Source organism: Pimephales promelas, chromosome 5 (genome assembly GCF_988280905.1).
Source record: "Pimephales promelas chromosome 5, fPimPro1.hap1.1, whole genome shotgun sequence".
NCBI lineage: Eukaryota > Metazoa > Chordata > Actinopteri > Cypriniformes > Leuciscidae > Pimephales > Pimephales promelas.
In genome coordinates this window covers 31,237,014-31,264,599 of record NC_142773.1, presented here as the reverse complement: position 1 = coordinate 31,264,599, position 27,586 = coordinate 31,237,014, and the positions used below count along the sequence as shown (strand labels likewise).

General features: G+C 37.0%; 1 protein-coding gene across 1 annotated transcript; it reads left to right on the top strand.

Annotated features, from left to right (window-relative positions):
• Positions 1-27,399, top strand: pld1a (phospholipase D1a). The gene is made up of 26 exons (XM_039676852.2): positions 1-165; positions 5,044-5,217; positions 5,825-5,994; positions 6,080-6,222; positions 7,478-7,589; positions 9,089-9,154; positions 9,489-9,547; positions 9,996-10,088; positions 10,451-10,603; positions 10,691-10,840; positions 11,151-11,234; positions 12,379-12,460; positions 14,732-14,842; positions 14,920-15,111; positions 15,288-15,483; positions 17,562-17,690; positions 17,845-17,963; positions 18,082-18,195; positions 18,379-18,489; positions 19,247-19,335; positions 21,317-21,430; positions 22,664-22,713; positions 23,889-24,023; positions 25,148-25,301; positions 25,387-25,504; positions 26,829-27,399. The coding sequence occupies exons 2-26, from the start codon at positions 5,121-5,123 to the stop codon at positions 27,051-27,053; spliced, it is 3,066 nt and encodes a 1,021-aa protein (XP_039532786.2). The 5' UTR covers positions 1-165; positions 5,044-5,120; the 3' UTR covers positions 27,054-27,399.
• The last annotated feature ends 187 nt before the right edge of the window (positions 27,400-27,586 follow it).

Here is a 27,586-nt window from a genome sequence, read left to right as displayed (position 1 = left end):
CTGATCTCTCCACTGCCCCCTTGTTTAGTCTGTGTAACGTTAGTCACAGAAAAGGAGAGAGACTCTCTTAACGCTATCTGCGAAATTATGAGTTAGTCTTTCATTGTTGTTGGAGTCAAACGGCACAGCTGATTTATCATGTGGGAATCACGTCTACCAGGGCAGGTCAGTGAAACTTTGTGCAGTTTGTTGTTGCTTCATGCTCTGCTCCAAACTTGTTTCTAAGCTTAAAGAGTTAGAAGGAATGACGACTTGGAAATTTCTAGCAACTGTTATGAATGAATGAATGTGTGTGTGTGTGTGTGTGTGTGTGTAACTGTGACATGTGAAAATCTTTCTGGTACCGATATGCCTGTCTCACCCCAGTGTGAGAGGCTTTTGTGTCCATGTTGGAATGTGTGACCACCAGTGCACAGAGGAAAGTCAATGTGGATTTGGAGTCTTGTGTTTTTTTTCTAATGTGCTAAACAGGCATGGATAGAATACACTACAATTTAATATTTTAAAATTGTACTTCAATTTACTATAAATGCTGTACACCCTTTAGTCTGACACTATCTCAGTTTGGCTAATTTTGTTTTCATTGGCTTGTGTTTTAAATCGCCCTGTTTATTGTTTACTTATCTCTTAGATTTGAAACGTGTCATTCATTAATCATAATGAGAGAGACTTTTGACCCTGAGCTTCTGGGAACTTAATGCTATCTCTAACATGTGTAAAAAGGCACAAGAGAGAACAACTGCAGTGCTGGTTTGTTTGGTGAACACCATCCTGTCATAAATTGCCTTCAGGTGCAAAGTGCATTTGATCTGAAAACAGATCTTAATAAAAAAAAAAACAAAAAAAAAAAAACGGTCCTGTTGAACTGCACATCATGTTGGAAATGACGTTTGAAACTTACAATGAAGACTGTCATTTGATAACACAGCCTATCCTAATATGAAAGATGAATGGATTACTTTTGTTTGTGGCTTCATGTCACATGTTCACAATTCTTTAGGCTCATGCGTGTCCCAACACACACACAAGTGACTCCAGTGTCTGTAGCAGTTTTTCATAAAGCTCTAACCTATGTGGTTGCATAATAATTTTTTTTGCTCTCCTCCCAAATGACGTTAGCTTTGTCTCCATGTCGAATTGAAATGGGCAGGAACTTGTTGGCAGGAAGCAACAGCTGATATCCCATCCAAAGAACATTCTCACTGACTTTTCCTCTCACATCATTGTGTATTTCTGTAGTTTAGTACGCAAAATACACAATATAAAATGTCTGCATAAAATATACCATATCTATGTCGAATATATAATATTGCTTCAAGACCATTTTTCTTGTTTTACGAAATGTTTATTATTTGTCTTGGCAATATACTGAAAAGACAAAAAAACAAAAAACTGAAAATGAAAGTGAGGTACACTTGTGCTTGGCTTGTCTAGCAGAGCACTCAAAGTTACTCAATGTACTGCAGTTATTTTCTACAGTTCACTGTATGGCCTGTGTCCTCCTTTAGATAATTTACATCAAGATTTGTTTATTAAATGCCGCCGAGAGCCAATGATCACATATATTTATCTTTTTTATCAGAGCTTTTGTTTTGTTTCCTCTTCATCTCAAAGAGAGCTGCTGCAATGCATTCTCACCCCAAGGCGTCACCTTTGACCATGCTTCAATATTTGACGTTTTAGGCGCCCTTTAGTGTCAGTAACATGACGCGATCCTACGGCGTCATCTAACTGACGCTAAAGGAAAGCCTCAGTTACTGTAGATGATGCGGTTAGGTTTAGGTCTGGGGTGGGGGTAGGGTTACACGCGATCCTAGGGCGTCATCTAACTGACGCTAAAGGGCGCCTAAAGTGTCAAATATTGAAGCATGGTCAAAATGCTTCCCAAGGCATCAGTTAGGTGATGCCTTGGGGGTAAGAATGACAAACATATTGTATATTGATGAGCAAACTGAAGACAAACTATTCCCTGGGTAGAAGTAAATGGTATTTCCCAAATTCCCATAGTTTTAAATGATAGCTTAGTGTTATTGTATATGTTTGGTAACTTTTAAATAGAGTATGTTTCCGGTTTAGTTCACTTCAGCCATATGAGGAATTAGCCTAGTTTTTCTCTCTGCTGTACAGCACATGGAACAGACGTTTGTCTGTTAAATCACACGTGTTATATAAATCTTGAAACAGTAAATATACTTTTGAATGCTCCATTCTGAGATTATAAGGGTTGGGCTAGAAGAATATATCTAAAGAATCATAAAAATGCAATTTTGTACCAACGGAGTGAGCTGATTCACTGCCCCTCTCTGATCTCTTCAAAGCTGGCTCTAAAGGGCAGTGCGCAGGTGGGAGACACACATGAGATACGACAGTCATAAATGTTCACCTACACACAGAAAAAGTGAATGAGTCCTTTCTTCCACTAGGAACCTATCTACCTGTACCAATATTGTTTAGACAACCCACTAGCTAGACCGTCCTGTATATTTACAGTAAACACGGTCATCATAGACAAAATATTCTATTATGTGTAAAATGTATGGCTGTAATTTTTTTGATCAGGGGAAAATTGGAGTGTCATATACCAGAATTGGGACGGAGTGAGTTTAATTGGAGCATTTTAAAGTAATGCCTACTGTATAACCCGAAAAGCCAAAATGATTTCAGCTGAAAAAAAGGAAGTTATTGGATAGATTTGATATTACAAAGACAACTTTTTCCCCTTTGAAACCATTTGCAGCGACAAATCATTCACAGGAAGACCAGAAATGTCAACATACACTGAGAAAGTACACAATTCCAATCTCACATTGACTGAAAGAAAGTCCTGATTGATATCTTCTTGGTGTGAGAGACCAATGTGTCCCTGAGCAAGACACTTAACCCCTAGTTACTCCAGAGGCGTGCGACCTCTGACATAGCAATTCGTAAGTCGCTTTGGATAAAAGCGTCAGCTAAAATGAATAAATTTTCGGAGAGCAGTGACGTTGTAGCGAAGAATGATTTGAAACATACCAGTGTTGTCTCTTTGTTTGAGAATGGATTTTAGGATTTTATGTCTACTAAGGATTGAAGGGCCGAGTTTGTTTCTCCGAGTTAAGCAGAAGATTCTAAATGTAGCTGGACTGGAAAGGTTTTGTCATAACGAGTTCAGATTTAAAGAGTTGCCAAAAAGCCACACCTCACTGTTAAACTTCTCTCATGTAAAATGGGAATTTCAGACGTTTCGGCTTCTTTCGAGTCTGTAGCACACATCATTTCTCTTCCACACATTTTAAAGGCTCATTATGCGATCAGATTGAACAGACCAGCTAGTATCTGTACCAGCCATTGAGAGGAGAAAATGTTCCATTATGTTTAATAGAAGGTTTTGTGGGGTAGTTAGAGAGAATGTGTGCTTGGCAGCAAAATCACTGCAGTCTAAAGGAAAGCAAGTCTTTCTGAGTCAATTCGAGAGCGCAGCCCTGTGTGTTTCCTCTTATTTTCTCTAATAATTATATTTTTGTTGTAAGTAGTGTTGGTGGTTACATATTGTTTTGGTGAACTTTACTTGTTGATGTGAATTGTGTTGTGTTAGTAACAAGCAGTGACTCAGATTTTTCTATAATAATATTGAGTTATTATTTTTCCCTTTTTGTACTTTATACCATGTTTCTCTATATTGTTTCCTTCGCATTTTTCCGTCACTGTTGGTGATGATTTTGTTTATGTCTTCAGTGATATGATCACTCTGTTGTGGTATCATCATCTCACCTCCCACTCTACAGTTTAACTGTATTTATAGTTTCACATGGGTCACCATTTCTTGTCACCTTCAGATCTGAATTTATATTCAACCTCTCAATTATACTACTAACTGGCAGATTGATATTAAAGGAAATATGAAGGAATGAGCAGTGAACAGCTTCATGGATTCTGTATTTCTTTTGGCGTTTGGGGAATTTTCTTGGTTTTGCTCCCAGTGGTATTACAGAAAACAGGATGTGGCCTCATTTTTAATAACGGTTTTTGTGAGAGAATGACACTGATCTGATCTTGTGTGTATTATTAGAAAAATATTCACTAAAGGGACCTCATGCTCCACAGGAGAAGACATTTGACCTCTGATCTTTGGCCTGATCGAAAGAGGAAATGTTTTAAATAGAAATGAGCAAACTAGGTCGTCAAGATTTGGATGGTTAGCATGGGTTAGTAACTGTTTTACAATGTCATTTACTGTGCTTGCAAAACAAAATTATCAGCAGTCATTACTCCAGTCTAGTCTTAAGAGTCAATATGCTGAATTGGTGCTCCAGAAACATTTCTTACTGTTATCAATGTTGAAACAATTGTACTGTTTAAAAAAACATCCTAGGCCTGCATTTTTGGAGGAATATGAAGTTCAATAGAACAGCACTTGTTTTAAATAGACATTTTTTTGTAACGATACAATACTGTTACCGAATAATATGATATAGCCTAATATAATATATAATTACAAAGGTTTTTATGATTAAAAAAGAACATTAAATTACATTATCATGTTACACAAATGTACCAGGCAAGCACAATTGAAACATGACACTTGGTTAATTTCTGATTGAAAAAGACATAACCAACGAATTAGAGCTGGTTTTGCTTCAGATCCCAGAATTGAAACACAGTACTGGATTTGTTTATCATTTGAAATTGAATTTCAATATTTCATGCACTTGGCAGTCAATGATTAACTACACAAAACAAATTATTGCTTGGCACAAACCAAATTTATCGTTATTGCTAGTAAATATTTCAAGAACGAGTGCATGTTACACAGCCTGAATGTGATGGAATTTAACTCATTTTACTTGCTACAAATTCACAAATAAGTTTGATCAAAGAGACGTACTTTGACGTAAACAGCAAAATATTGTCTCCTTCCTTTTTGATAAACAGTTTGCAATACTAATTATGAATAGTTATTTGTTTAGTTATTATATTCCGAGGATATTTAGTATTTTCTTTCCTTTCTACAATAGATGAGAACCATATCTTTAGGGTATTGACTGGACGTGTGTGTTCAAACAGGCAATGATGGGCCTTCAGGCTGAAGAGTGCTGAATATTTCAGTGAGCCCATAAGGAAGTCAATCGATAAAAGCAGACATGAGTGACGCTGTGGAGAACCTGGACACCAGGGAACTGGGGTTCTCAGATACTGAGGATGAACCTGAAGAGGTGGACTCAGAGTTCAACCCCTCAGGTGAGTGATTATTATTATTATTTCAGACCCATATAATCCATTTGGATGTTTGGATGTGGATCAGTTTTTTTATGGGTAATTGGAGATAATACTAGAAGGCTAGTTGACTACGGTCTCTTTGTCTGTCATTGGATTGTATTTGATTGTTGATCCATTGAAGTAGGTTGTCACTTTTTCTGTCCTGGTATATTATTGGCCACTATTGATTGTAAGAATTTTCTCGTTGGCTACTTTGTATTTTAAATAAAAATAAAAAATAAACAAAAACCTCACTTTTTTTTAAGGTTTTATAACCTCACCTGATAAAGGTTGCATAAATTGAACTTTATAATAAATTAAGATTTGGAAACTATATCAATGTGTGGGATACGTCTATTTAGTTAGTTAGTTTATTTTGCCAATAATTTTTCAGACAGGAAGTGAAAAAGGGTTACAATAGGTCTGTCTAATCAGGGATCTGGGCCATGTGTGACATGTGTAAAAGAGAGGGATGTGAGGACAACTGTGTAACATGATGCAGCACGTCAAAAGAAGTATTTAGCGCACACACACCGGAGCTCACATTCCCCGCAGGCATGCCTCAGTCCGCACTGTTGTTTTCCTATAGGAGCTTCCTGCATCCCTTTCTCTGCCGTGTACAGGACGGTTGGCTTTAAAGAGACCGATGCGCAAGTCTACCTGACCGCTGTCCCCATCACTGCCAAGATCCTAGAAGTGGAACGCTTCACCAGGGCTCCAGACCGCTTCAAAATCTCTAAACACAGAGGCGTGTCCAAGGTCTGTCTGTTCTAAGGTTGAATAGTTAAAACTAGTTATAAGGTTGAAAAACGTCACAGATCTCACATCACTGTCGTGTCCACAGGCAATGCCAGCAGTGTTTAAGATAGAGCTCAAACATGGGAACTTCACCTGGATAGTCAAGAGAAAAGAAAAGCACTTCATGGAGCTGCACAGAGAGCTTCTGCGATACAAGACCCTCATGAGGATCCCACTCCCCACCAGAAGGTCAGACCCCTGCCCTATAGATAAATCCATTAATAAGCATTTGTAGTGTAAACGCTACATACACACTGGACAACACAAAAGATGGCCTACCCCACCTTCTCCACCTATATGTCCTCTGGAAAAAAAGTAGGGGTGTAACCCCAGCATCGTTTTTTAATCATACAGTTGTTACACGGATGGATGTAATGGGTGCGTCAAATTGATTAAAAGTGACAGTGAAGACTTTTATAATACAATACTGAAAAATATATATATTACTTAACATTAACATATTAAGCAGCAAAACTGTTTTCAACATTGATAATAATGAGAAATGTTCCCTGAGCAGCAAATCAACATATTTGAATGATTTCGGAAGGGTCATGTGACACTGATGACTGAAGTAATGATGCTAAAAATTCACCTTTACCTCCACAGGAATAAATTGCATTTTAAAACGAAATATTAAAATAGAAAATAGTTATTTAAAATTGTAATAACATTTGACAATATTACTATTTTACTTCATTTTTTCTTTTTTAAACAAATATATGCCGCCTCGGTGAGCATGAGATACTTCATAAACATTACAAAAAAATCGTACAGACCCTGTGAATGGTAGTATACATATGGCTGTTTTAATCTCTCTACACTTAATTTTTGAATAGGGGGGCACAAATCAGCAAAAATAATTTTTAAAGTTAAGATTGTTGCTGCAGACTTTTGCATCAAATAGTTTCTTTGTGTCTTTAATTCGAAGTCTATTTCAGCTTACATTTGCTGATTGTTAATATGGCATTTAATGGCATAAATGTGAAAATATGTCAATTTGTGAAGAATATTTCCCTTCCAGTTTAATTATTAATTATATTCATTTGAGATACATGGGATTTTAACTTAAGTCATGAGAATGCTCCACCCAGGATCACATGATTATAAATCAGCAAGCTACTTTCTTATCTTATTCTAACAGCCTTGTGAAAAAGCGGTAATGCGTCTCAGATGACCACTTGTGATTCAATGGCCCTTGATGACTCTTAACACCAGCAGATCAGTTAATATTCTTCTCATTCTCATAGAAGCTGTCATTCTCACTCTACACTCATTTTTTACCTGTTGATTTTCTTTGAGGATCGAATTTCTTTTCTTTTTCTCTCTGTTCTCCCCTGTTGTCTTTAGCTCCTTTCTCAGATTTCATGGCTACTAATTCTCACCATTCACTCTTTGCTATCGTCATTCCTCGTTGTTCTCTCAGACTATGATACCTCTCTTTTAGCCACACAGAGAGAAGGAAGAGCATAAAGAGAAGCGAGGTGAGGCAGATGCCTGCACTGCCTCGAGGAGGCAGAGACGAGTTGGCACGAGAGGAGCAAGTGTCTAGTCGGAGGGTGAGTCACTACAACATGCATCCTGCATCACCAACCCTTGATCACATGACGTAATCTGCATCATCGCAAGGCGTGTGAGTCTGTGGTCAGATCTCTCCCACACAACATCACTGACATGATTTAGTGGTATCTGATCATATATAACAAGACTCTGCTTGTCATATCATAAATGTCACATGAGAATATTCTCATAATTTACTAATGAAATTCTTAAAGGAGTAGTTCACTTTTTTAAAAAAAACTTTTGCTGATAATTTACTCACCCCCATGTCATCCAAGATGTCCATGTCTTTCTTTCTTCAGTCGAAAAGAAATGAAGGTTTTTGATGAAAACATTCCAGCATTTTTCTCCATATAATGCACTTCAGTGGGAACCAAACGGTTCAAGGTCCAAAAGACACTTTCAATACAAACTGCAAACTGTTCAAAGGGCTTTAAACGATTCCAGACGATGAATAAGGGACTTATCAAGCGAAACGATCGCTTGTTAAATAAATAAATAACAAAGTTTAAGTTTTATAAGCCCAAATGCTCGCCTTGCTCTGTTCCGTGACGCACGTTTGTGACTCTCCTGTTCGAACTCGTTCATCAAAATGAACAAATCTTTTTCCAAGTTATTTGGTTCATTCAACGAACGAAACGAACAAATTGACTCGGAAAAAGCTTCTTTTGGACCTTGAACCATTTGGTTCCCACTGAAGTGCATTATATGGAGAAAAATGCTGGAATGTTTTCATCAAAAACCTTCATTTCTTTTCGACTGAAGAAAGAAAGACATGGACATCTTGGATGACATGGGGGTGAGTAAATTATCAGCAAAAGTTTTTTTTAAAAGTGAACTACTCCTTTAAGAATTTCATTGGTAAATTATGAGAATATTCTCATGTGACATTTATGATATGACAAGGCTTTTTGAAAAGTTTTTTCAAAAGTGAACAACTCCTTTAAATGTCTAGTTGTTGAATAAAGCTCAATAAAGAGTTTCTGAATTATATTTCCTGTTCATTTTTCTTTGTAGATATTTAAGGACGTTCTACCGATTAACATAATGAATAAATAATTCATCTGCTCATTATTGTATAGCTCTTTCATTAAGCCAATCTTACTTAGGCTTACTAGGCAAACATCACTTTCATAATTCATATTTACAAACAGGACATTGAGCTTAGTAGCACATAAATCAGCATATGTCCTAATATATATATTCTAAATATTTTATAACTACTTTCATCAATAACATTTAGAAACATTATGTAAATCTTATGTATGCATATGTTGGTAATATAGATTATATATTTAAAGTATGTTTACATTGGTAAAATAATTGAAAGTTTAATTCCATATTTCAGGTTTAAATGTCACCACTAAAATATATATTTTGGACACTTTGAGTTCCATTATTACTTTCTGAGATTTACTATTATCTATCATGGTACAGAACTGGTGCCGCATAATTAAACTGTTAAAATCAACTAACAAATGTTTTTTTCTTTTTGCAGAAACAACTGGAAGACTACCTAAACAAGCTGCTGAGGATGGCAATGTACCGAAAATACTACGCCACCGTAAGCTCACACTTGATTATAGAGTTCAGGCCCTGATGTAGCTTGCGTTGAGTTATCTTTAATGAAGCAGCAGCATGAGGATCGATATTACAGATGGAGACTGTGTGTCCTGTGTGTGTTAATGTGCAGCTTTTTCTCTCAGCTCACTGCTATTCCAACAGCTTTAATCAAGGACATACGTAATTCTCTCTCTCTCTCCCTCTTCTCAAATTCCCTCTCTTCCTCTTTAATACCCCCCGGGGGTCAATATAGCTGAGGATTTAGTGTAACTTCTTTTAATTGAAGCTGCGTCTCTGTCTCACTAGTTTTAAGAAGAATTGTTTCTCTTTTCCAGATGGAGTTTATTGATATAAGCCAGTTGTCCTTCATTCAGGACTTGGGCCCAAAAGGCTTGTATGGACACACTCTTTTTGCTTTACTGTTTTATTATTGCCTCACACTTATCAATTTATTCATTTTAATGTTAAAATATATTGCATAAAGTAAACAAAACTTTATTATATTTATTGATTTATTTTTACATTGTGACAATAGTTTCAATTAAGCATGTTAAACATAAATTCTTTAATGTGCAACACATTACCATAATGTGTCAGGATGTTTTTTCTGGATGCGTGCCTGACAAATCACAAATGTTTCTATGATGCATACTGTAAATGCCAAAAGTCATGAGAATTTGAGAGTCGAAATGCTTGTCATGAAAATGTCACCTTGTAAAAATATGTGATGCTTTTTTGCAACATCTATTATCTGATTTAGTATCTGAAATAGGACACAACGTTCTTAATGGATTTCATGATATTCACCCTTTAACTCACTCATACAAACCTGTATCTTTCAGAGAAGGCATTGTTTACAAAAGGTCAGGAGGTCACCGTATACCAGGTATGAACTGCTGTGGCCGCAATGAAGTCTGCTACCGCTGGTCTAAGAGGTAAATTTACAAGAGCTGATGAAATGCATTCATGGAGTGAAGCTGCACTCTTCACTTTGAGCTTTAACATTTGTGAGACACTCTTTAAAAGCAGTGTTATCTGTGAAAATACACAATTCAGATAGAGCAGGCACACACACACACACACGCACCATAAAGTCTCTTCGAGCAAGCTGTTTATCTCTGCTCCACTGATACCGTGCTACTTTCGTTCTCTGATTAAACTGACACTGTATCACTGGCTTTCACTGCTCTCGGTATAATAATGCTTTAGAGAAGCATACTTAAGGTTAAGTTTGACCTTATGGTTGTGATGGAGTCACATTGATGAAATGATGAAATCTTTTGTGCTCTCTGTTTAGGTGGCTTGTTGTGAAGGACTCTTTTCTGGTGTACATGAAGCTAGACTCTGGTGCCATTTCCTTTGTCCTGCTGGTGGACAATGAATTCAGCATCAAAATGGACTCCAAACAGACAGACACCAAGCATGGAGTGAGCATTGAGAACCTGTCCAGGTGTGTTCACTTAATCTCAAATTTAATTATAACTTGTATACGTCCCTCTAAGCTTGTAGACAATTTATGTTTGTGTGTCTTGTGCAGGAAACTAGTTCTGAAATTTAACAGCTACAGACATGCACGGTGGTGGGGTCAGGCCATTGAAAGCTTTGTCCGGAAACATGGCAAGGCCTTTTTAAGCTCCCACCGCTTCGGATCTTTTGCCAGGGAGGAGGAGAACATACCCTCTAAATGGTATATTTAATCTAAGAGTTCACCCAAAAATAAACACACACACATCATTTATTCACCCTCATGTTGTTTCAAACCTGTATGACTTTCAGATCACAATGGGTTTTTTATTGACCATGCAATGAATAACAATGGGGTCCAATGTTATACAATTGAACAGTCATACAGCTTTTTAACAACATGAGGGTGAGTGAATAATGACAGATTTTTCCTTTTAAGAGTGAGACTGTGTCCAATGTCATGTTTAGCTTTCTATTTGACCCTCTACTCTTTGAAATCTGACAACTAAAGAAAAAGAAATTCAATTGTCCAGGTATGTGAATGGCAAAACCTACATGGAGGATGTTGCAAATGCGCTGGAGGAGGCCAAAGAGGAGATCTTCATTACAGACTGGTGGTATGTACTCGCTGTTTATCCTTCTAGAAGAAAACATGTTCAGGCAGACAGATAGTCTTGGGCCAACTCACACTATTTGTTGAGCCAATGTTACTGTCTCATACTGGACAGATCACTTCAACAAACAGAACAGTGTTTTGATAACTTCACAAAGTCACTGTGTTTGCATTTTTCTGGGAAATCAACCTATAAATAGATTGTGTAGTTGTCCGTCCATGCTCATTTTAGTGAGACAAATCATCGCCGGATGATTTTTTAAAAAATCCTTCATAGTTCTTTGTATAAGTTTAAATAGTATAGTCAACTAGGATACTCGTTTAGTGTGAAATGGTTATGCAAGAAAAGAGCCACAGTTATCTGTCAAAGATTGACTGGATTGATTAGTATCTGCCATGAATGAAAAATGCACTCTTTAATCTGATATGAAATGGTATTTTGTTTATTTCTCTTTGTTTGGTAATGCTCTGCAGTAGCATTGCTATAGACATTACATGCCCACATGCAGAATTTGTGGCAGCGGATCAGGGGCTCAGAGTGGGAGGTGTATGCTATACAGCAAGACCGGTATCTCTTGCTTTACTGGTGTCAAGTTTCAGTCTTCCTTATTTAAAAAATATCACTCCTGGAATAGACTCAATGATCTTCTGTGTGTGAGGGAGCAGGTGGTTATATAAAAAATCACTGCCTATTTAAATGTCTTTTCATGTAGTTTTACTTGTAGAATGTTAAAAGTTTAAACATTTGATTTATGTCTGCATGAAAACTATTTTATTGGCATTCACTTTAAAAATGGAGCCAGATCTAAATGTGAGTTTGCAATTCATTATGACTTTGACTTATTCCCTTTGCATTTAAATGTGACTTATGACTATTACCTTCCTAAAACACTTGACGACTTGGCGTTTGGTTGCATCTTAAACAGCAGAGCAATTATATTTGAAAGATATATTGTTTTACTTATTAAAATAAATTACATATTTTTTTATGAGTGGTGTGCACAATGATAACAGGAACATGTATTAAAAAAGTAAGCTGTGTCCATTTTGATTTCATGTAGATTTTAAAGTAGGTATGCTTGTGCTGCAGTATCAGTTTGTGCTGCAGTATGTTGTATCTATTATATGATTGTGTTTGTAATGTGCAGGCTGAGCCCTGAGATCTTTCTGAAGAGGCCTGTGGTGGAAGGAAATCGCTGGAGGCTCGACTGCATTTTGAAGCGCAAGGCTGTAAGTCCTCTTGACACTACTCTAGTGCATTTGTCTTATTCACTTATTTACTAACTTATTTCAATACTTATTTAATAACTTATTAAGATCTCCTATGGTGAAAATTAACATTTTTTTATTGTTGTTTATATGCCTATTCAGTGTTTTAATATGCTTTAAGACAGACCATGTGCAAATTCATAAGTCAGCAGCACCATTGCTCAGTATTTAATCCTTAAAACTGCAGTGTAAAAAAGATGGTCTCAAAAACATGGTTTGAAATTGACGATGTTATTAAATTAACGTCCATAAAAAAACAAAAACATAAAAATGGATTTACCCACCTGTCCAGCAAAAACAGAGCTACCTTAAAGGGTTAGTTCACCCAAAAATGAAAATTCTGTCAGTATTTACTCACCCTCATGTTGTTCCAACCCCGTAAGACATTCGTTCATCTTCGGAACACAAATTAAGATATTTAAGATATTAAGATCGCTCCTGCATACTAGTCCATAGGCTTCTTGAGGGACTGGCTCTTGCTGTCCCCGAAAAGTCATTAAAGACATTGTTAAAATAGTCCAAGTGACTACAGGGGCTCAATCTTAAGTTTATCAAACGACGAGAACACTTTTGTGCGCAAAAAACAACAAAAATAACGACTTTATTTCAACTATTTACTTCCTTCTCTATGGGCCTGTAGTCAGTTAACGTAGTGTGATTGCGTAGAGCTACGTCACACGTAGGCTCACTATTGGCCGACGCTGGTCATGTGTGTGTGATGCGTGTGACGTACAATAACAGAAGCTTACGCTATAAAACTAGTAACCTGACTCGCGCAGAGGGAGAAATAAACGAATAGTTGAAATAAAGTCGTTATTTTTGTTGTTTTTTTGCACACAAAAGTGTTCTCGTCGTTTGATAAACTTAAGATTGAGCCCCTGTAGTCACTTGGACTATTTTAACGATGTCTTTAATGACTTTTCGAGGACAGCAAGAGCCAGTCCCTCAAGAAGCCTATGGACTAGTGTGCAGGAGCGATCTTAATATCTTAAATATCTTAATTTGTGTTCCGAAGATGAACGAAGGTCTTACGGGGTTGGAACAACATGAGGGTGAGTAAATACTGACAGAATTTTCATTTTTGGGTGAACTAACCCTTTAATGCCACATTGGAAGCACTTCTGCCGACGGAGCTCTTGCCATCTTTCGAAGGCTTTTCAAATGTAAATTCGGGACTTTGCTCGTTCCTTATCCTTTTCCCTCTTCTTTGCAATTTGTTCATCGTAATGTTGTCTCTTTGGCCGTGAGTCGGCCATATCAAACTTGAAGAGAATATAATTCTAACTTCCCTCTTCATGCTTCTCTCCTCCACAATCCCATTCATGTGTATGCACACTAACCCCCAAACCCCACCCCCAAATCCTTCTTGTTGGTTATTGGCTGGAACACTGTTTGTTATGTTTCGTGGTGCGGGTTGGCCCAGTTTGTTTTTGTTGCCGTTTTGTGGAGCCCGGGGTGTCTACAGTTACTGTGTTTTTTTACAGTGTGTTCAGGGGACAGGCAGCTAGCGGATATTGAGGAGATGTTTGCTGTATATGATAAAAACATTTTCGGCCAAAAAAACGAGTCACATCGATTTGAGCCCCTTTAACTGCTCTAAAGCAGGGTAGTCTCAGGAGAAGCCAGGTTATCCCGGGATATTTTTTATATGAAAAATCAGGTACATTTGGTAATATAGAGGGTGAATTATATATTTATATATTTATATATATATATATATATATATATATATATATATATATATATAATTGATGTATATATTACGATGTTATGATGAACCATGGTGGTGCCTTTCTCCACTGACGTTCTAAGTTGTTCAAAGCGTTTGTAAGGATGCTGATTTGGTCTGACCCTAAGAACATGATTCCTGTAACATTTACAACACATCATTAGCTGTTTGATAACAGTCAAACAAAAGGCTAATCATATTAATTACCTTTATGTGTCTGACTTTGTAAAGAGTGATACTTAAAACACATTGCTATTCTGATCCATCTAATTGTATAGAACCCTTTATGAGTGAGTGGAGGCGGGGCATATTCATGAATCTGCATATACTAAAGGAAGCAAGGGTGTAGAGTTACATTCAAGTTATTTTAAGGCATTCATAAAACTTTTTCATGGGAAAATCATTTACATATGCCATTTTGGTCCTCAAAGATGAGTTTTGATCAAGGGGATAAGATTGACTATAGGAGGACTTTAACTTTTTATTTAATTATTTACTTTTAGCAACAAGGAGTGAGGATCTTTGTTATGCTGTATAAGGAAGTGGAGCTGGCACTCGGCATCAATAGTGAATACAGCAAAAGAACACTAATGCACCTTCATCCAAACATAAAGGTAAGCTGTGTGACTTTTATCTGCTTTTACATATCTCGTGACATCTTATTGATTATGACTCTTCCTCTCTCTTAAAGGTGATGAGACATCCTGATCACATGTCCTCCTCTGTCTACTTATGGGCACACCACGAGAAGATTGTAGTCATCGACCAATCAGTTGCTTTTGTTGGGGGAATTGACCTGGCGTATGGCCGCTGGGATGACTGTGAGCACCGACTGACAGACGTGGGAAGTGTAACGCGTTCTGTTGCTCAGGCCATAGAGCAGGTTAGGGACAGCATCATCATGTCCATACAAACATGCTTTATTTGGCTGGATTATTTGTGCCACACCCATGAATGACGCACACCTAACTTTTGGCTTTGAAGTTAGAAATGAAAGACTCTGATTAGCGGTTGCTGCTAGTTATAATGAAGTGGAATTATGTCTGTTTTGGGACTCAGGAACTGAATTCATCCACACCCAAGAAAAAAACATCCACCAGTGGAAACAGCAGGCAGTCGATGGTTGGTGACTCAGTGGACCTGCCCAAACTAAAAGGCATCGGTCGCACTCGCAAGACACGTTTCAGCCTGTACCGCCACATCCAACGTGGCCTCCATCATGCTGACAGCATTAGTAGCATCGAAAGCACGAACAGTAAGATATTTTACTGTGACTAACCTGTGGCAACTGCAGCCACAATACAAACTGTGTTTACTTCTTTTTTGTGATGTTCTCTGAGTCTGTTAATGACTAAATCATTTGCATCTTAACAACCAAGAAAATGAGAGATAGTTCACTGAAACATGAAAATTATCATTGTGTTCTGGTTATATTTTCTTCCATTTACAGTAGTTATAATACATTGGATTGGACTGGACTGTCACCTTTGCTAATGGGTGTTCAGTTCCACATCCAAATCCTTTTTAACCAATCACCTGACCTGTAAATGCCATGTAACTAGTTAATTACTCCAAAGAAAAAGTACATCATACACAAGCAAAATAATAAACTCAACACTTTTATTTTTTCCCCCATTTTTTTGAGCTGAACTCAAAGATCTAAGACTTTTTCTATGTACACAAAGGCCTATTTCTCTATGATTTTTAAGATATGAAAAGCTACACACTCCATCAATTAGGGTTAGAAGAACTGTTGATAAACATATAGCATGCTAGAAACATTATAATCAATGCAATAATTGCCTATTTAAATGAAAAAAATTTTTACGGCCCGGGCCGTGTGTGTGTGTGTGTGCGCAAATATTTCCAGTCCAAATTGTGTATTGTGTCTCTAGACTGTCTGGATCAGTAAATCATGCCAGGTTCAAAATTGTGTTACTTGTCAGTGTCAGTCATTGTGGTTCTTGTCTCTATATTTTCCCTGTCTGTTGGTTGTGCTGTGATGCTTATCCTTTCTGGCTGATACTGTACTGTAGGTGTTGCTCTAGACACCCTGCCCCGACTCCAAAGTGCCCCATCGTTTTCTTGGTTTCGCTCTCTCGGTTTGTTTTCCCTGCCATTAATGACCCACGTATAGATCGGTTTGCAGTCTGTCTGAGAGAGGATTAAGTGCATTTGAGACTGGCTTAAGACTAGACATCAGAGATATGCTTTAATGAAATTATTTTGACCTTGGGGTAGATTTGATTTGTCGCTGATTCTTACACCAGTCACATTCGTTTGCCGTTAAGATAACCAATCCTTTGTTTCCCACCAATTATTAAATTTTAGATTATGGAGTTATCTTTTTAATTCGGATAAATCTAAAATATAACTACATATGCAGTGGTTTTAATGTTCATGTTTGACATGGAAAATAATGGCCCAAATGTATCAGTAATCTGATGTTTGTTTGGTCTAATTAGATGTCAGTCATTTATTTATCAAAATCTTTTATTTAAAACCTAAGCAAACCCAAGTAGCTAAATCACTGTCTATATTTAACCTTGAAACGGTATTCTGGACAAATGTGGGCAAAATAGTTTTGATTTATTTAAAAAAAATACTTCCCTTGATCTGAGCGGTACAAGACTTGGCTACTTTTCCTAAGTTTGCCTCCTGAACACACACAATTTTTTTTTTGACTCAATTCTACAATGTTAAGTGGGTGGGAAAGAAAAAAACCCTCCTCAATCTTGTATTTGGGTCAAAAATGGGCACCCATAGAAATGAATGGGAAAAGCTGTAATTTAGAGCATTCTAAAAAAAGGCCAAAATAAGACACCAGGTGACAGCAAAGTCACTTCATCTTTAGGTTTTAGCTGTAAGAACTTATTGGAATGATATTTTAATGTAGTTAAAAAATAAAATAAAAAATAAAACATAAAAATAAGCATAATTTACTTAGAAAATATGGTACCTTTTAAAGTAAATAAATTCAAAAATACCCCACCATAAATGGATAGACAAAATTTTATCGAAGACAGTGATATAACATTTATAATAAATATAAATTAGGATCACACCTGAGTCCTCTGTGCCTACATTTGACCACAATTACAGGATTAAGGGCTATAAAGTGAATACGGTTTGAGGGCTACACTCTTTATGAACTATTTTGTTTTAATTTAGACGCTATTTTTATATTAACCTCTTTTGTATTTATATTTTATATTCTAGTGAATTTCTAGCCTTCATTCTCTCACATATTGTTTATTTGTGTACAGTATGCCCGTCATTTATAACAAAAGATCTTTCGTGTTTTGATGAGTTTTGTATGTCTTGTGTGTGCAGAGAGTGGCTCAGTGCACAGTCTTCAGACAGGAGTGGGAGAGCTGATGGGAAACACACGCTTCTGGCATGGAAAAGACTACTGCAACTTCGTCTACAAAGACTGGGTTCAGCTAGACAAGCCTTTTGATGGTGAGCCACACGTTTACTGCCTGGCGGCTTTTGTTTTCTTAACTTCGAAGATCATTAATCTGGGTTATCCAAGGTTAATTGTGTTATTAAACAGTCTTTTCAGTGCATTTCAGATGTTTACGAGCCAGCTTTTTAACACTGTGCTCGACTATAGATTTTATTGACAGGTACACAACCCCCAGAATGCCCTGGCATGACATTTCCTCAGTGGTGCATGGGAGAGCAGCTAGGGATGTGGCCAGGCACTTTATACAACGCTGGAACTTCACCAAGGTGAGAGATATACCACCCCTGTGCTGTGAATTCAGGCTTCTTCAATATAACTTTGAGGTCTGACATTTGATGAAGCATTATTCGGTTCTGTCACAATAAAGACTTTTTGCTCGTTTAGATGATGAAGCCAAAGTACAGATCACTCTCCTACCCATTTCTACTGCCCAAATCTCACTGCACAGGCAACGATCTGAAGTACCAAGTGCCAGACTCTGTCCAGACCAAAGTCCAGGTGAGAAAGCATCATTTCCTGTACATGTAGCTATTAGAGCATTGACGCCAGGAACATTATGGGTTTGATTTCCAGGGAACACGCATATGCCAGCTGATAAAAAAATGATGCCTTGAATGAAAACAAAGTAACTTTGACAATAAATGGCTATAAAAATGCCCATAAATGTAAATGGTCTCTTAGGTTCTGCGGTCGGCAGCAGACTGGTCGGCGGGAATCAAGCACCATGAGGAGTCCATTCATAATGCCTATATTCAGGTCATTGCCAAGAGCAAGCACTTCATCTACATTGAGGTACACAATCTCCCTTTCATGCTGTCTGTGAGGATTCACTGATATGATTCAAATGTGTTGACAACCATTGCAGTTATGTTATAAAACAATGTTGACATTTCACTTGCTTCATATTATTGATGAATGGCACACCGCAGAGGGTATTAGAGCATATCAAGGGAGGTGCCAAGAATGATTCAGTGGAAATTCTAGAAGAACCATGTCTTGGATATTCACAGAGTAAAAAATAATAAAGCATAATAAATAAAATGTATACAATTGAAAATGCATTTTAAATGACCTGAAAAGAATAATAATAATGATAAAAGAAAAGACAAATAATATAATTTTTATATTATTTTTTTATTATTTTTTTATATTATTTTTTTTATATTATTTTTATATTATATAATAATAATTTTTTTTGTTAACTCTGCCTCTGAGGACATGATTTAATTAGGAAAATTTTTTTTGTGTGTGATTATGACCCATTCAGTAAAGCATACAAAATCATTTATTTATTCATTTATTAAAATAACATCTCAGTTTATGCAATCAAAGCAAAGTAGTGACAAAATGATGACTGTTTAATTTCGAAGAGGTGGCCCACTGTCTAAAATTCATGCCACAAATAATGTAGGATATGTGATTACAGAAATGTGCCATTATTTGCCCAAGTCGTGGCCTACCAGAACAGTAATTATGCAACTATTCGCCTGACTCAGGAACAATCAATTCAGTTTAACTGGCATGTTACAGTTTTGTTGTCTTGTTTCAGAACCAGTTCTTCATCAGCTGTGCCGATAACAAACATGTTTACAACAAGATTGGTGATGCCATTATTGAGCGAATTATCAGAGCTTACAAGTAAGTTTGTGAATCCTAAAGCATTAACCCTGATTGTAAGTGGAGTTTTTGTTTTTAAAAAAGTAATAATCATGCAGATTAATTGGAACTAAAAAGTGTTTTTATACATTTTATTACCTACTTCAGTCATGACAACTACTGCATTTATTTTTTCTTGCCTACTTCAGTCATGACAACTCAGCATTTATTAGCATAGCGCATGGAATGCACTGAGCAAATACAAGGATTTGTTCAGTTTGGATGAAAAAAAAAAACAATCAATCAATTTTCTCAACAGACATTTACATCGATAGTCTGGCGTTATAATTTATTTGCTTTTGGTGTACTGTGGAGTGGGTAAAACTATTTTTAATGGCAGGCTAGCTAGCGGATAACGATAGAGAGCCTAGTATCGGCGAACTATGCTACTGGAACGCGTGGATGAACTTGGAAATGATGTCCAAAATCCTGAACCACCCCTTTAAGCTTGGTCTCATTTTAAAAACCCTTGGCAGATTATTGCTGTAAAAAGTAAAACCAAAAAAAGTTAGGTATATATAGGTTATGAAATTATTTATTAACATTATTTTATGTAAAATTTATATTTTATGAAACATGTTGTACTCTAAAATGGCTAGAAAATCATAGCCATAAATCTAAACAAGTTGTGTTCCAAATATGAGGTTTCAGTAATATTTTGTTTGGGCGCAGTACCAGATTTTCCCCATTGGTTGCCAGTATATGTTTCAGTAAAACTCTTTTAATTGGAATTGTTATTTGCAATAGAGTTTTTATCTCTCAAACATTACAAACACGCACACATTTTTTTTTTATAACACATACAAATCACACTCTGACGTCCATACCAACACACCCACACAATTATGGCTGCATAATTTATCTTATTGGCTCTATAATAATATACCGAAGCAGAAAACAAGAAGAAAGCAGGTATTTGCTTTATAGGCCAAACCTGAGAAAATGGCACCATCTGGTAAGAAATAGTAAAAAAATATATAGATATATATTGAAGCCTTTCCAACAGAATGAAAGCTATAGTTAAAATAGCCCTGGGATTAAAATGTGCAGTTTTAATGGGATTCAATGCAGACATTTTTTGTCCAAAAAATGGTACTTGTGAAATGGTAAAATTCCAATAAAAATACATACCTGTGCCAAACTTTATGCTGTTAGCATAAACACAGGCAAAGTGATAAAAAAGACAAAAATGCCCATAAGGATGCACAAGGATTAATAGATCAGCTATAATTGCAACTGAATTGTGTATGTAATTTAGGCCCCATTTACAATCTTAAAATTTGTATAACCAGATTATCATGTTAGGTGGTCTTGCCCCACTTAAAAATAGGTGTTTAACACCCCTACATGTGCATATCAACACATGCAAGCAAATCTTTTACTGTATATCAATATTACCCAAATATATTAGTATAGCATAGCTTAACTTCTTCAATGAAAGCATGCGAGATCAAGAGTAAATTGTCACCTTCTCCAATGCTAATGGAGTCCTAGAAACTGTCGTTCCCTGAGAAGTATCTGACTTCCAGGAGGCACAAGTCTCTCGCTGCTGCTGTCACGCATGCAGGCTCAGCTGCAGTGACAGGCCTGTCTTTAATGCGCTCTGACGGCTAATGAGAAGCTAGCACCTGCCACTGCACTGATGTGCGCCAGACACGGGCGGTGGGCGCGCCACTCTTCATTTAGTCATTCCAGGCATCGCCCTCAATACTGAAATACTGTGCTGTTCTGTGTGCTGCAACAGTGTTGGCATGCGCTCTCTGGGAGAAAAGCCATTCATAATGACCGTATAATTATGGAGGCAGCACACAGATTGAACTCAAGATATGCTGCTAAAGAGAAATGGGTTGGAAAGAATGTTTTGCCATTAATGTCAATGGAAGAGAGGGTATATATTTAAAAATAAGCATATGTGTGTTCACACGGGTGTATTGGGATTGATGTTTGCTTTAATTTGTCACAGGGAGAATAAAAAGTTCCGTGTGTATGTGGTGACTCCTCTGCTGCCTGGATTTGAGGGAGACATTACCACAGGTGGAGGAAATGCACTCCAGGCTGTTATGCATTTCAACTACAGGTAGGAATGAAATCGTTACTGTGCTCGTGTCTTTGAGCAAAGAAAGGCCAGCACAGGTCACACACACACATCACGTTACATTTATGTTGGGCAGTAAACATTAAAGACAACAGAACAGCAGTAACATTTGGGAAGGATAGACTTGAATCTTACAATATTTATCGTCCATTAATTTTTTTTTTCAATTTATACTATGAGAACATGAAACTTGTAAATTGAAAATGTGTATTCATTTTTGTACTGTGTTGCATTTCAGTAATGTAGGATGGGACTTTCTTAATCAGAATTTGATTAGGTCACGTAGATGTGAAACATCTTTTACTATCATTCTACAATATTATTTTCCCTCCCTAGAATACTATTAAATTACATTTTGATGAAAGAAAATGTTTGGGTTTTTTTCTATTCCAGACGGTGGACATTTATTAACAGTTACAGCAATACTCGTGTTTGATGTTGTCTTGAAAACCAAATGTGTCATGCACACTGAGCCTGACTGTCTGCTTCAGTTTCTGCAGTGTCATTCAGTGCACAGCAGTAGTTGGTTTCCCAGTGATGCAGTTAACGCTTCTTCTTTAGTGAACTCAGACACATTCTCTCATCTCCTCCCCTGATTAAACTTTAATGAGTCTGACAACACGCTAAATAGCTTCACAGCTTCTTTCTACAATATCAGAGAAGAAGCACTGATCTACGAGACAAACCTGCTTTCATCCTGCAGTCAGGCATATTCATCTTCATCTCAACGATAACCTTCCAATATTGCTCTCTGCATATCATTTGGATGAAAGGAGGCATTTGTCAAAGAAAATTGTAAATGGCGCTGATGTGAGGATAATGACCTGCGTTAGACAGTGCAACCTTTGTTTCCAGTGCCATCTTACCAATTCATTCCATTACACATAAAAGAAAGACACAGCCAAGTGTAAAATGCTTGTTTCACTCGTCTGGATAATACATGGAAATAGGCAGTGTTTTAAACATGGAAATTTGCTGCAAGGTTTATTTACAGTTATCTATTTATTTTAACAAGTTCTTCAGCTCTCTGTTACATGTTTCTATCTAATGGGAAGGCAGGCTTACTGGTTTATAAGCTTTCTTTTTGCAAGATACCATGGTAACCGAGAGAAAAAATGTCAAGTCATTGAGAGAACACAATGAGCTGCTATATGATAACATTTGATAAAACAGTTGTTCTCTACCTAATCATGGACTAAATGTCTATTTTTTTAGGACCATGAACAGAGGAGAGTTCTCTATAATCACTCAACTGAAGAAAGCAAGTAAGTCTGATTGTTTCCATCGCTCTTCTCTATCTCTTTCTCCATCTGTCTGTCGGATGTTAGAGAAGGAGTGATATGATGATGTGATTGTGACATAGTTTAATGTGAACCTGACTCTATGGTGACAGGGAGTTCTTTCTGTGGTTTACCACAGCAGTGCAACATGCAATACTAGTGAACAAAAGTTTCGAAATGTGTCATATGGTTCCATAAATGCAGTAAGAGAATGACAGCAGTAGGACTTGTGCCAATATTCAGTTGGGTTGAAATGTATGAAGCTGTTGTGCTAAACTCATAGAACACCTAGTGTTTCTCTGACCTGCTTAAAGGAGTAGTTCACTTTTAAAAAAACTTTTGCTGATACTTTACTCACCCCCATGTAATCCAAGATGTCCATGTCTTTCTTTCTTCAGTTGAAAAGAAATTAAGGTTTTTGATGAAAACATTCCAGCTTTTTTCTCCATATAATGCACTTCAGTGGGAACCAACCGTTCAAGGTCCAAAAGACAGTTTCAATGCAAACTGCAAACTGTTCAAAGGGCTTTAAACGATTCCAGACGATGAATAAGGGTCTTATCAAGCGAAACGATTGCTCATTTAAAAAAAATAACATAGTTTAAGTTTTATAAGCTCAAATGGTCGTCTTGCTCTGTTCTGTGACGCATGTTCGTGACTCTCCAGTTCAAAATGAACGAATCTTTTTCCTGTGTCTTTTGGACGCTGAACCATTTGGTTCCCACTGAAGTCCATTATATGGAGAAAAATGCTGGAATGTTTTCATCAAAAACCTTAATTTCTTTTCGACTGAAGAAAGAAAGACGTGGACATCTTGGATGACATGGGGGTGAGTAAATTATCAGCAAAAGCTTTTTTGAAAGTGAACTACTCCTTTAAGATTCGAAATGGCGAAATTGCCTTTTTCAACAAATATACAACATTAGAAAACAAAAACAAGTGACAGAATACAGTGAAGAAAAAATCTAATATGTTCTATAATGCATAGTTGTGTTTTTTTTTTATTGGAGGAGAATGTTTGTTTGTTTTTTGTTTTTGTTTTTTTGAAGTGACGATTATAGTATCCGAGGCAATCCAAAGCAAATATTTCACAGTTGAGTTGGGGTGTGCAGTGTTGTACAGTCTGAATTTCACCCGATTCTCTCTTTACACCTCCACAGTGGATGACCAATGGATGAACTACATCTCGATTTGTGGTCTGAGGACTCATGCGGAGCTGGAGGGCAGACTGGTGACTGAACTCATCTATGTTCATAGCAAGCTGCTCATTGCCGATGACAACACTGTCATTATTGGTAAGCTAACATTATTACAGTTTGCTGAAAGAAATAATTTGTGTTTTGTTGTTGCTTTTGCCTGCTTTTCTCTCTAAGTGTTGAGTATCTCAAAGAGCAAGTGCATCATTTCTTTATGGCTAGAGTCTTATACTCCCCCTTGTGGAACACTGTGGTACATCATTTGATTTTGAAGTGTAGATGGTAATGCTTGAGAGACCCATATAATCACGCATTTGTCATTTCCATAAAATAATGAATTTGGAATGAGGTCAACAGACTTTACTGTCCAAAAGAAGTGAGTTTTTAATGAGGAAAACATTGTGGTCTGTGTATTTTACACATGACTGCACTGCCAGATGTGGAGTATTGACGTTTGCTCGGCAGATCTAGGCTAAGCCCTATCATCATGCTTCTGTTTTCTTACATGACTGAAAGACATATCACATTTGTAAAAAAAAGCTCAAATAATACTTTGCTCGAGGAGCGGAATAAATTCATAAAAGAGAAGCGTGTTGTCATTTTAGATAAAGCTTTAGATTTCTGCAGAAGATACAAGAAATCCAATGAGGAAAGCCATAGATCAGGAGGAGGCAGACGGGAACATTTAGCCGCATACTGAAATTGAGTTATCTCTGATATTGTAGGTGGAAGATTTGTGTGCTATTGAATTAAATGCCCCGAGATCCAATCACCTATAAAACAATGAATCAAATTGAATTGCAGAGTATTAAAAAAAATCTTGTTTTCTTGCCTCTGATTATTATTTGTCTTGATATGTTCGATTAAGCGAGTCATGAACCCTGTGCGATTCCTTTTCGCAAATAGTGTCTTCATAGTTAAGGCAATTTATGATACAGCTCAGAATTATTTTGCTTTTCGTTGCGTTTTAATGCTACTAGGCATATTTAATCTAATTTTTATATATTTTTTATATGTTATATATTTTTTTAAGTTTTACCAGGAATTGTTGTAATAATTTTGTCAAATATGATATATATATAAAGCAGTTTAAATATATATATATATATATATATATTTTAAACTGCTTTATTTTTAGTGTCATCAGCATAAATAAAGTTATTTGTTCTAGTTATTGTTTATTCTATCTTTTGTCTATTTTTCATTCCATTTTTTTTTCACAGGCTCTGCCAACATCAATGACCGCAGCATGTTGGGGAAGAGGGACAGCGAGGTAGCTGTGATTTTTGAGGACTCTGAAACAACGACATCAGTGATGGATGGTGAAGAGTACCAGGCTGGCAAGTTTGCTCTGCAGCTCAGACTGGAGTGCTTCAAGTAAGATCTGAAGGAACATTAACCATCCTAGTGTTACCAACACAACTGAATCACAGCTAAAAGTCTTTGTCTTTCCATAAACCAGAACCATTCTGGGTGCCTTTTCTGATCCAACCATTGATGTCAGTGACCCCATCAGTAACGGATTCTACAAAGACGTCTGGATGAGCATCTCGGCTCGGAACGCCACCATCTACGAGAAGGTGTGTATGAGTCTTTCTCCACTCGCTCCTGGGCATGTAACGGAATTAATGATGGCTACTTTCCATCTTCCTGTTACATAGAACATTTGAATTATGATTTAGAGGTATTGCTTGGTCATTTGTCAGATTATTGAGGTATTGCACTCAATCACCACTGAAACTCTCAGACTCGGACTTACCATACGTTCACACGGCCAAAAATTCGCTCTCGCCGCCCTGCCAACGACGCCGTGAAAAAATTCGTGGACGCCCTGATGTTTTTTAAAACTGTATTTAAAGGGGCCGCAAAGCAAACAAGCATGTCGGCCGTTATTTTTTGCAGAAAATTGATCGATTGAAATAACTATAAAATTATAGTGACATGTTTACAAATGAAATAAACAAATTAAAAGTCATATGTGTGTGGTGTGGCTTTTGTGTTCATGGTTAAGTGCTATTATAATTTGCATTCCCGCTGAAAAAGTGTTCTAGCACGAAAATCTTGCCTATAAATAGTGTTGCGCGCCCTCTTATCAAATTCAAATGATCAACCTCCTATCTTTTGCTTGGGAACTAATGTGGCTGGAACCCAAGTTTACAGGACTGCGTTCTCTGGGTTTCTCTCAAACGGAGCACTTCTACATTCCGATTGGTTGCCGCCGAACCGCATCATTGCTTATTACCATAAAGTTGAACTGATTTCAACTCTCCTCGCCGTCCAAGACGCGCCGCGCCGCCCTCATCGGAGCTTGGTGTGAATGCACAGTTATGGAAGGCTCAGTGGAAGAAGAGATTCTTATTTCGATGCTATCTTATTACACTATTGTAGGCTGGCAATATTAGTTAATACCTTACTCATATTAGCCACACAACCAAATGTTTCACACATACAATTATACGAAGCTTTAGTTTGCTCTTAAAGGTACAAGGTTTCCATTCCATAAAATTCATAACCAATCCATATTTTAAAGTTTTAGTAAAAACTGACCTATTTATCATAATGACCTGCCATTATTATTTGCAGAATAAACCAATTGTCAAATATTTCTGCGCATTTCTACAATGTCATCACTATTAGCAACATACATTTGCATAATAATAGAGCATTTTTCATGTAAATACTAAAAAAAGACACTGAATAACAAAATTACTTTTTTAGCTGTCATTTAGTTTTAGTTATTTTAGTACTTTATGTAAAATTGCAGCTTTATTTCAGGTAGCAAATGTTTTTAAATCGTTTTAGTTAACAATAACACCACTGGAAGAATTTGTCATCTGTGCCGCATCGCCAAATACAATGCGAGCAGCAAAAAGACTGAGGACTTTTGATGTGGTGGCATTGCAGGTTTTCCGCTGTCTGCCCTCCAGTCTGGTGAGGAACAAACAGGAGCTCTTGAGTTTCCAGTCCAAACCAGGTCTTGATAAAGAGGAGCCTGTCAAAGCTCAGGAGCTTTTGAAGAAGATTAGGGGCTTCCTCGTCCAGTTCCCTCTGGACTTCCTCTGTGAGGAGAATCTCATGCCCTCCGTGGGCACCAAAGAAGCCATGGTGCCCACTGAGATCTGGACCTGATGGCACCAAATCAGAACCACAGAAAAGACGAACTGCTTCCAGCATGAAGGGGATACAAATCACTGTGGTTGACGAAACTTTGTTTGTGAAATGCCACTCCAGCCAATATGAAGGAGCAAAGGATAGTAAGACAAACTGCCTTAATATGACTTTCATCATCATCATGGAAGAAATGGACAGCTTCATATTGTTTTGTACCTTTTATCAATGTTATAAATGTACATAATTATATTTTATAAGCACATTGATTATTATATAGGGATTTTACTGTAATGTGTAAATGAAAGTCGTCTTTCTGAGATGCCAAACAGAAGGGCTTTTAAATAAAAAATATAATTCTAATGTACATTTGATTTTTATTGACGGAGTTGGCTCATTTGTAGAGGCACCACTCAAAATGAAGGGCAAAATGGCGAGTGGAAGCCCTGTCAGAAATAATTTTGTCACTGCGGCCCATTCTTGAGCACGGTGTCCCCAGTGGAAGCGCATCCATGACAGGCTGAGAACAGTGATGTGTGTTTTCTGTCTGGTGA

Excerpts from the sequence above, each read along its gene's own strand:
- pld1a (XM_039676852.2), top strand. The coding sequence starts at position 5,121 with ATGAGTGACGCTGTGGAGAACCTGGACACCAGGGAACTGGGGTTCTCA. Across the intron at positions 5,218-5,824 it reads CTCAGAGTTCAACCCCTCAG|GAGCTTCCTGCATCCCTTTC; the intron begins GTGAGTGATTAT and ends GTTTTCCTATAG. Across the intron at positions 7,590-9,088 it reads AGCAAGTGTCTAGTCGGAGG|AAACAACTGGAAGACTACCT; the intron begins GTGAGTCACTAC and ends TTCTTTTTGCAG.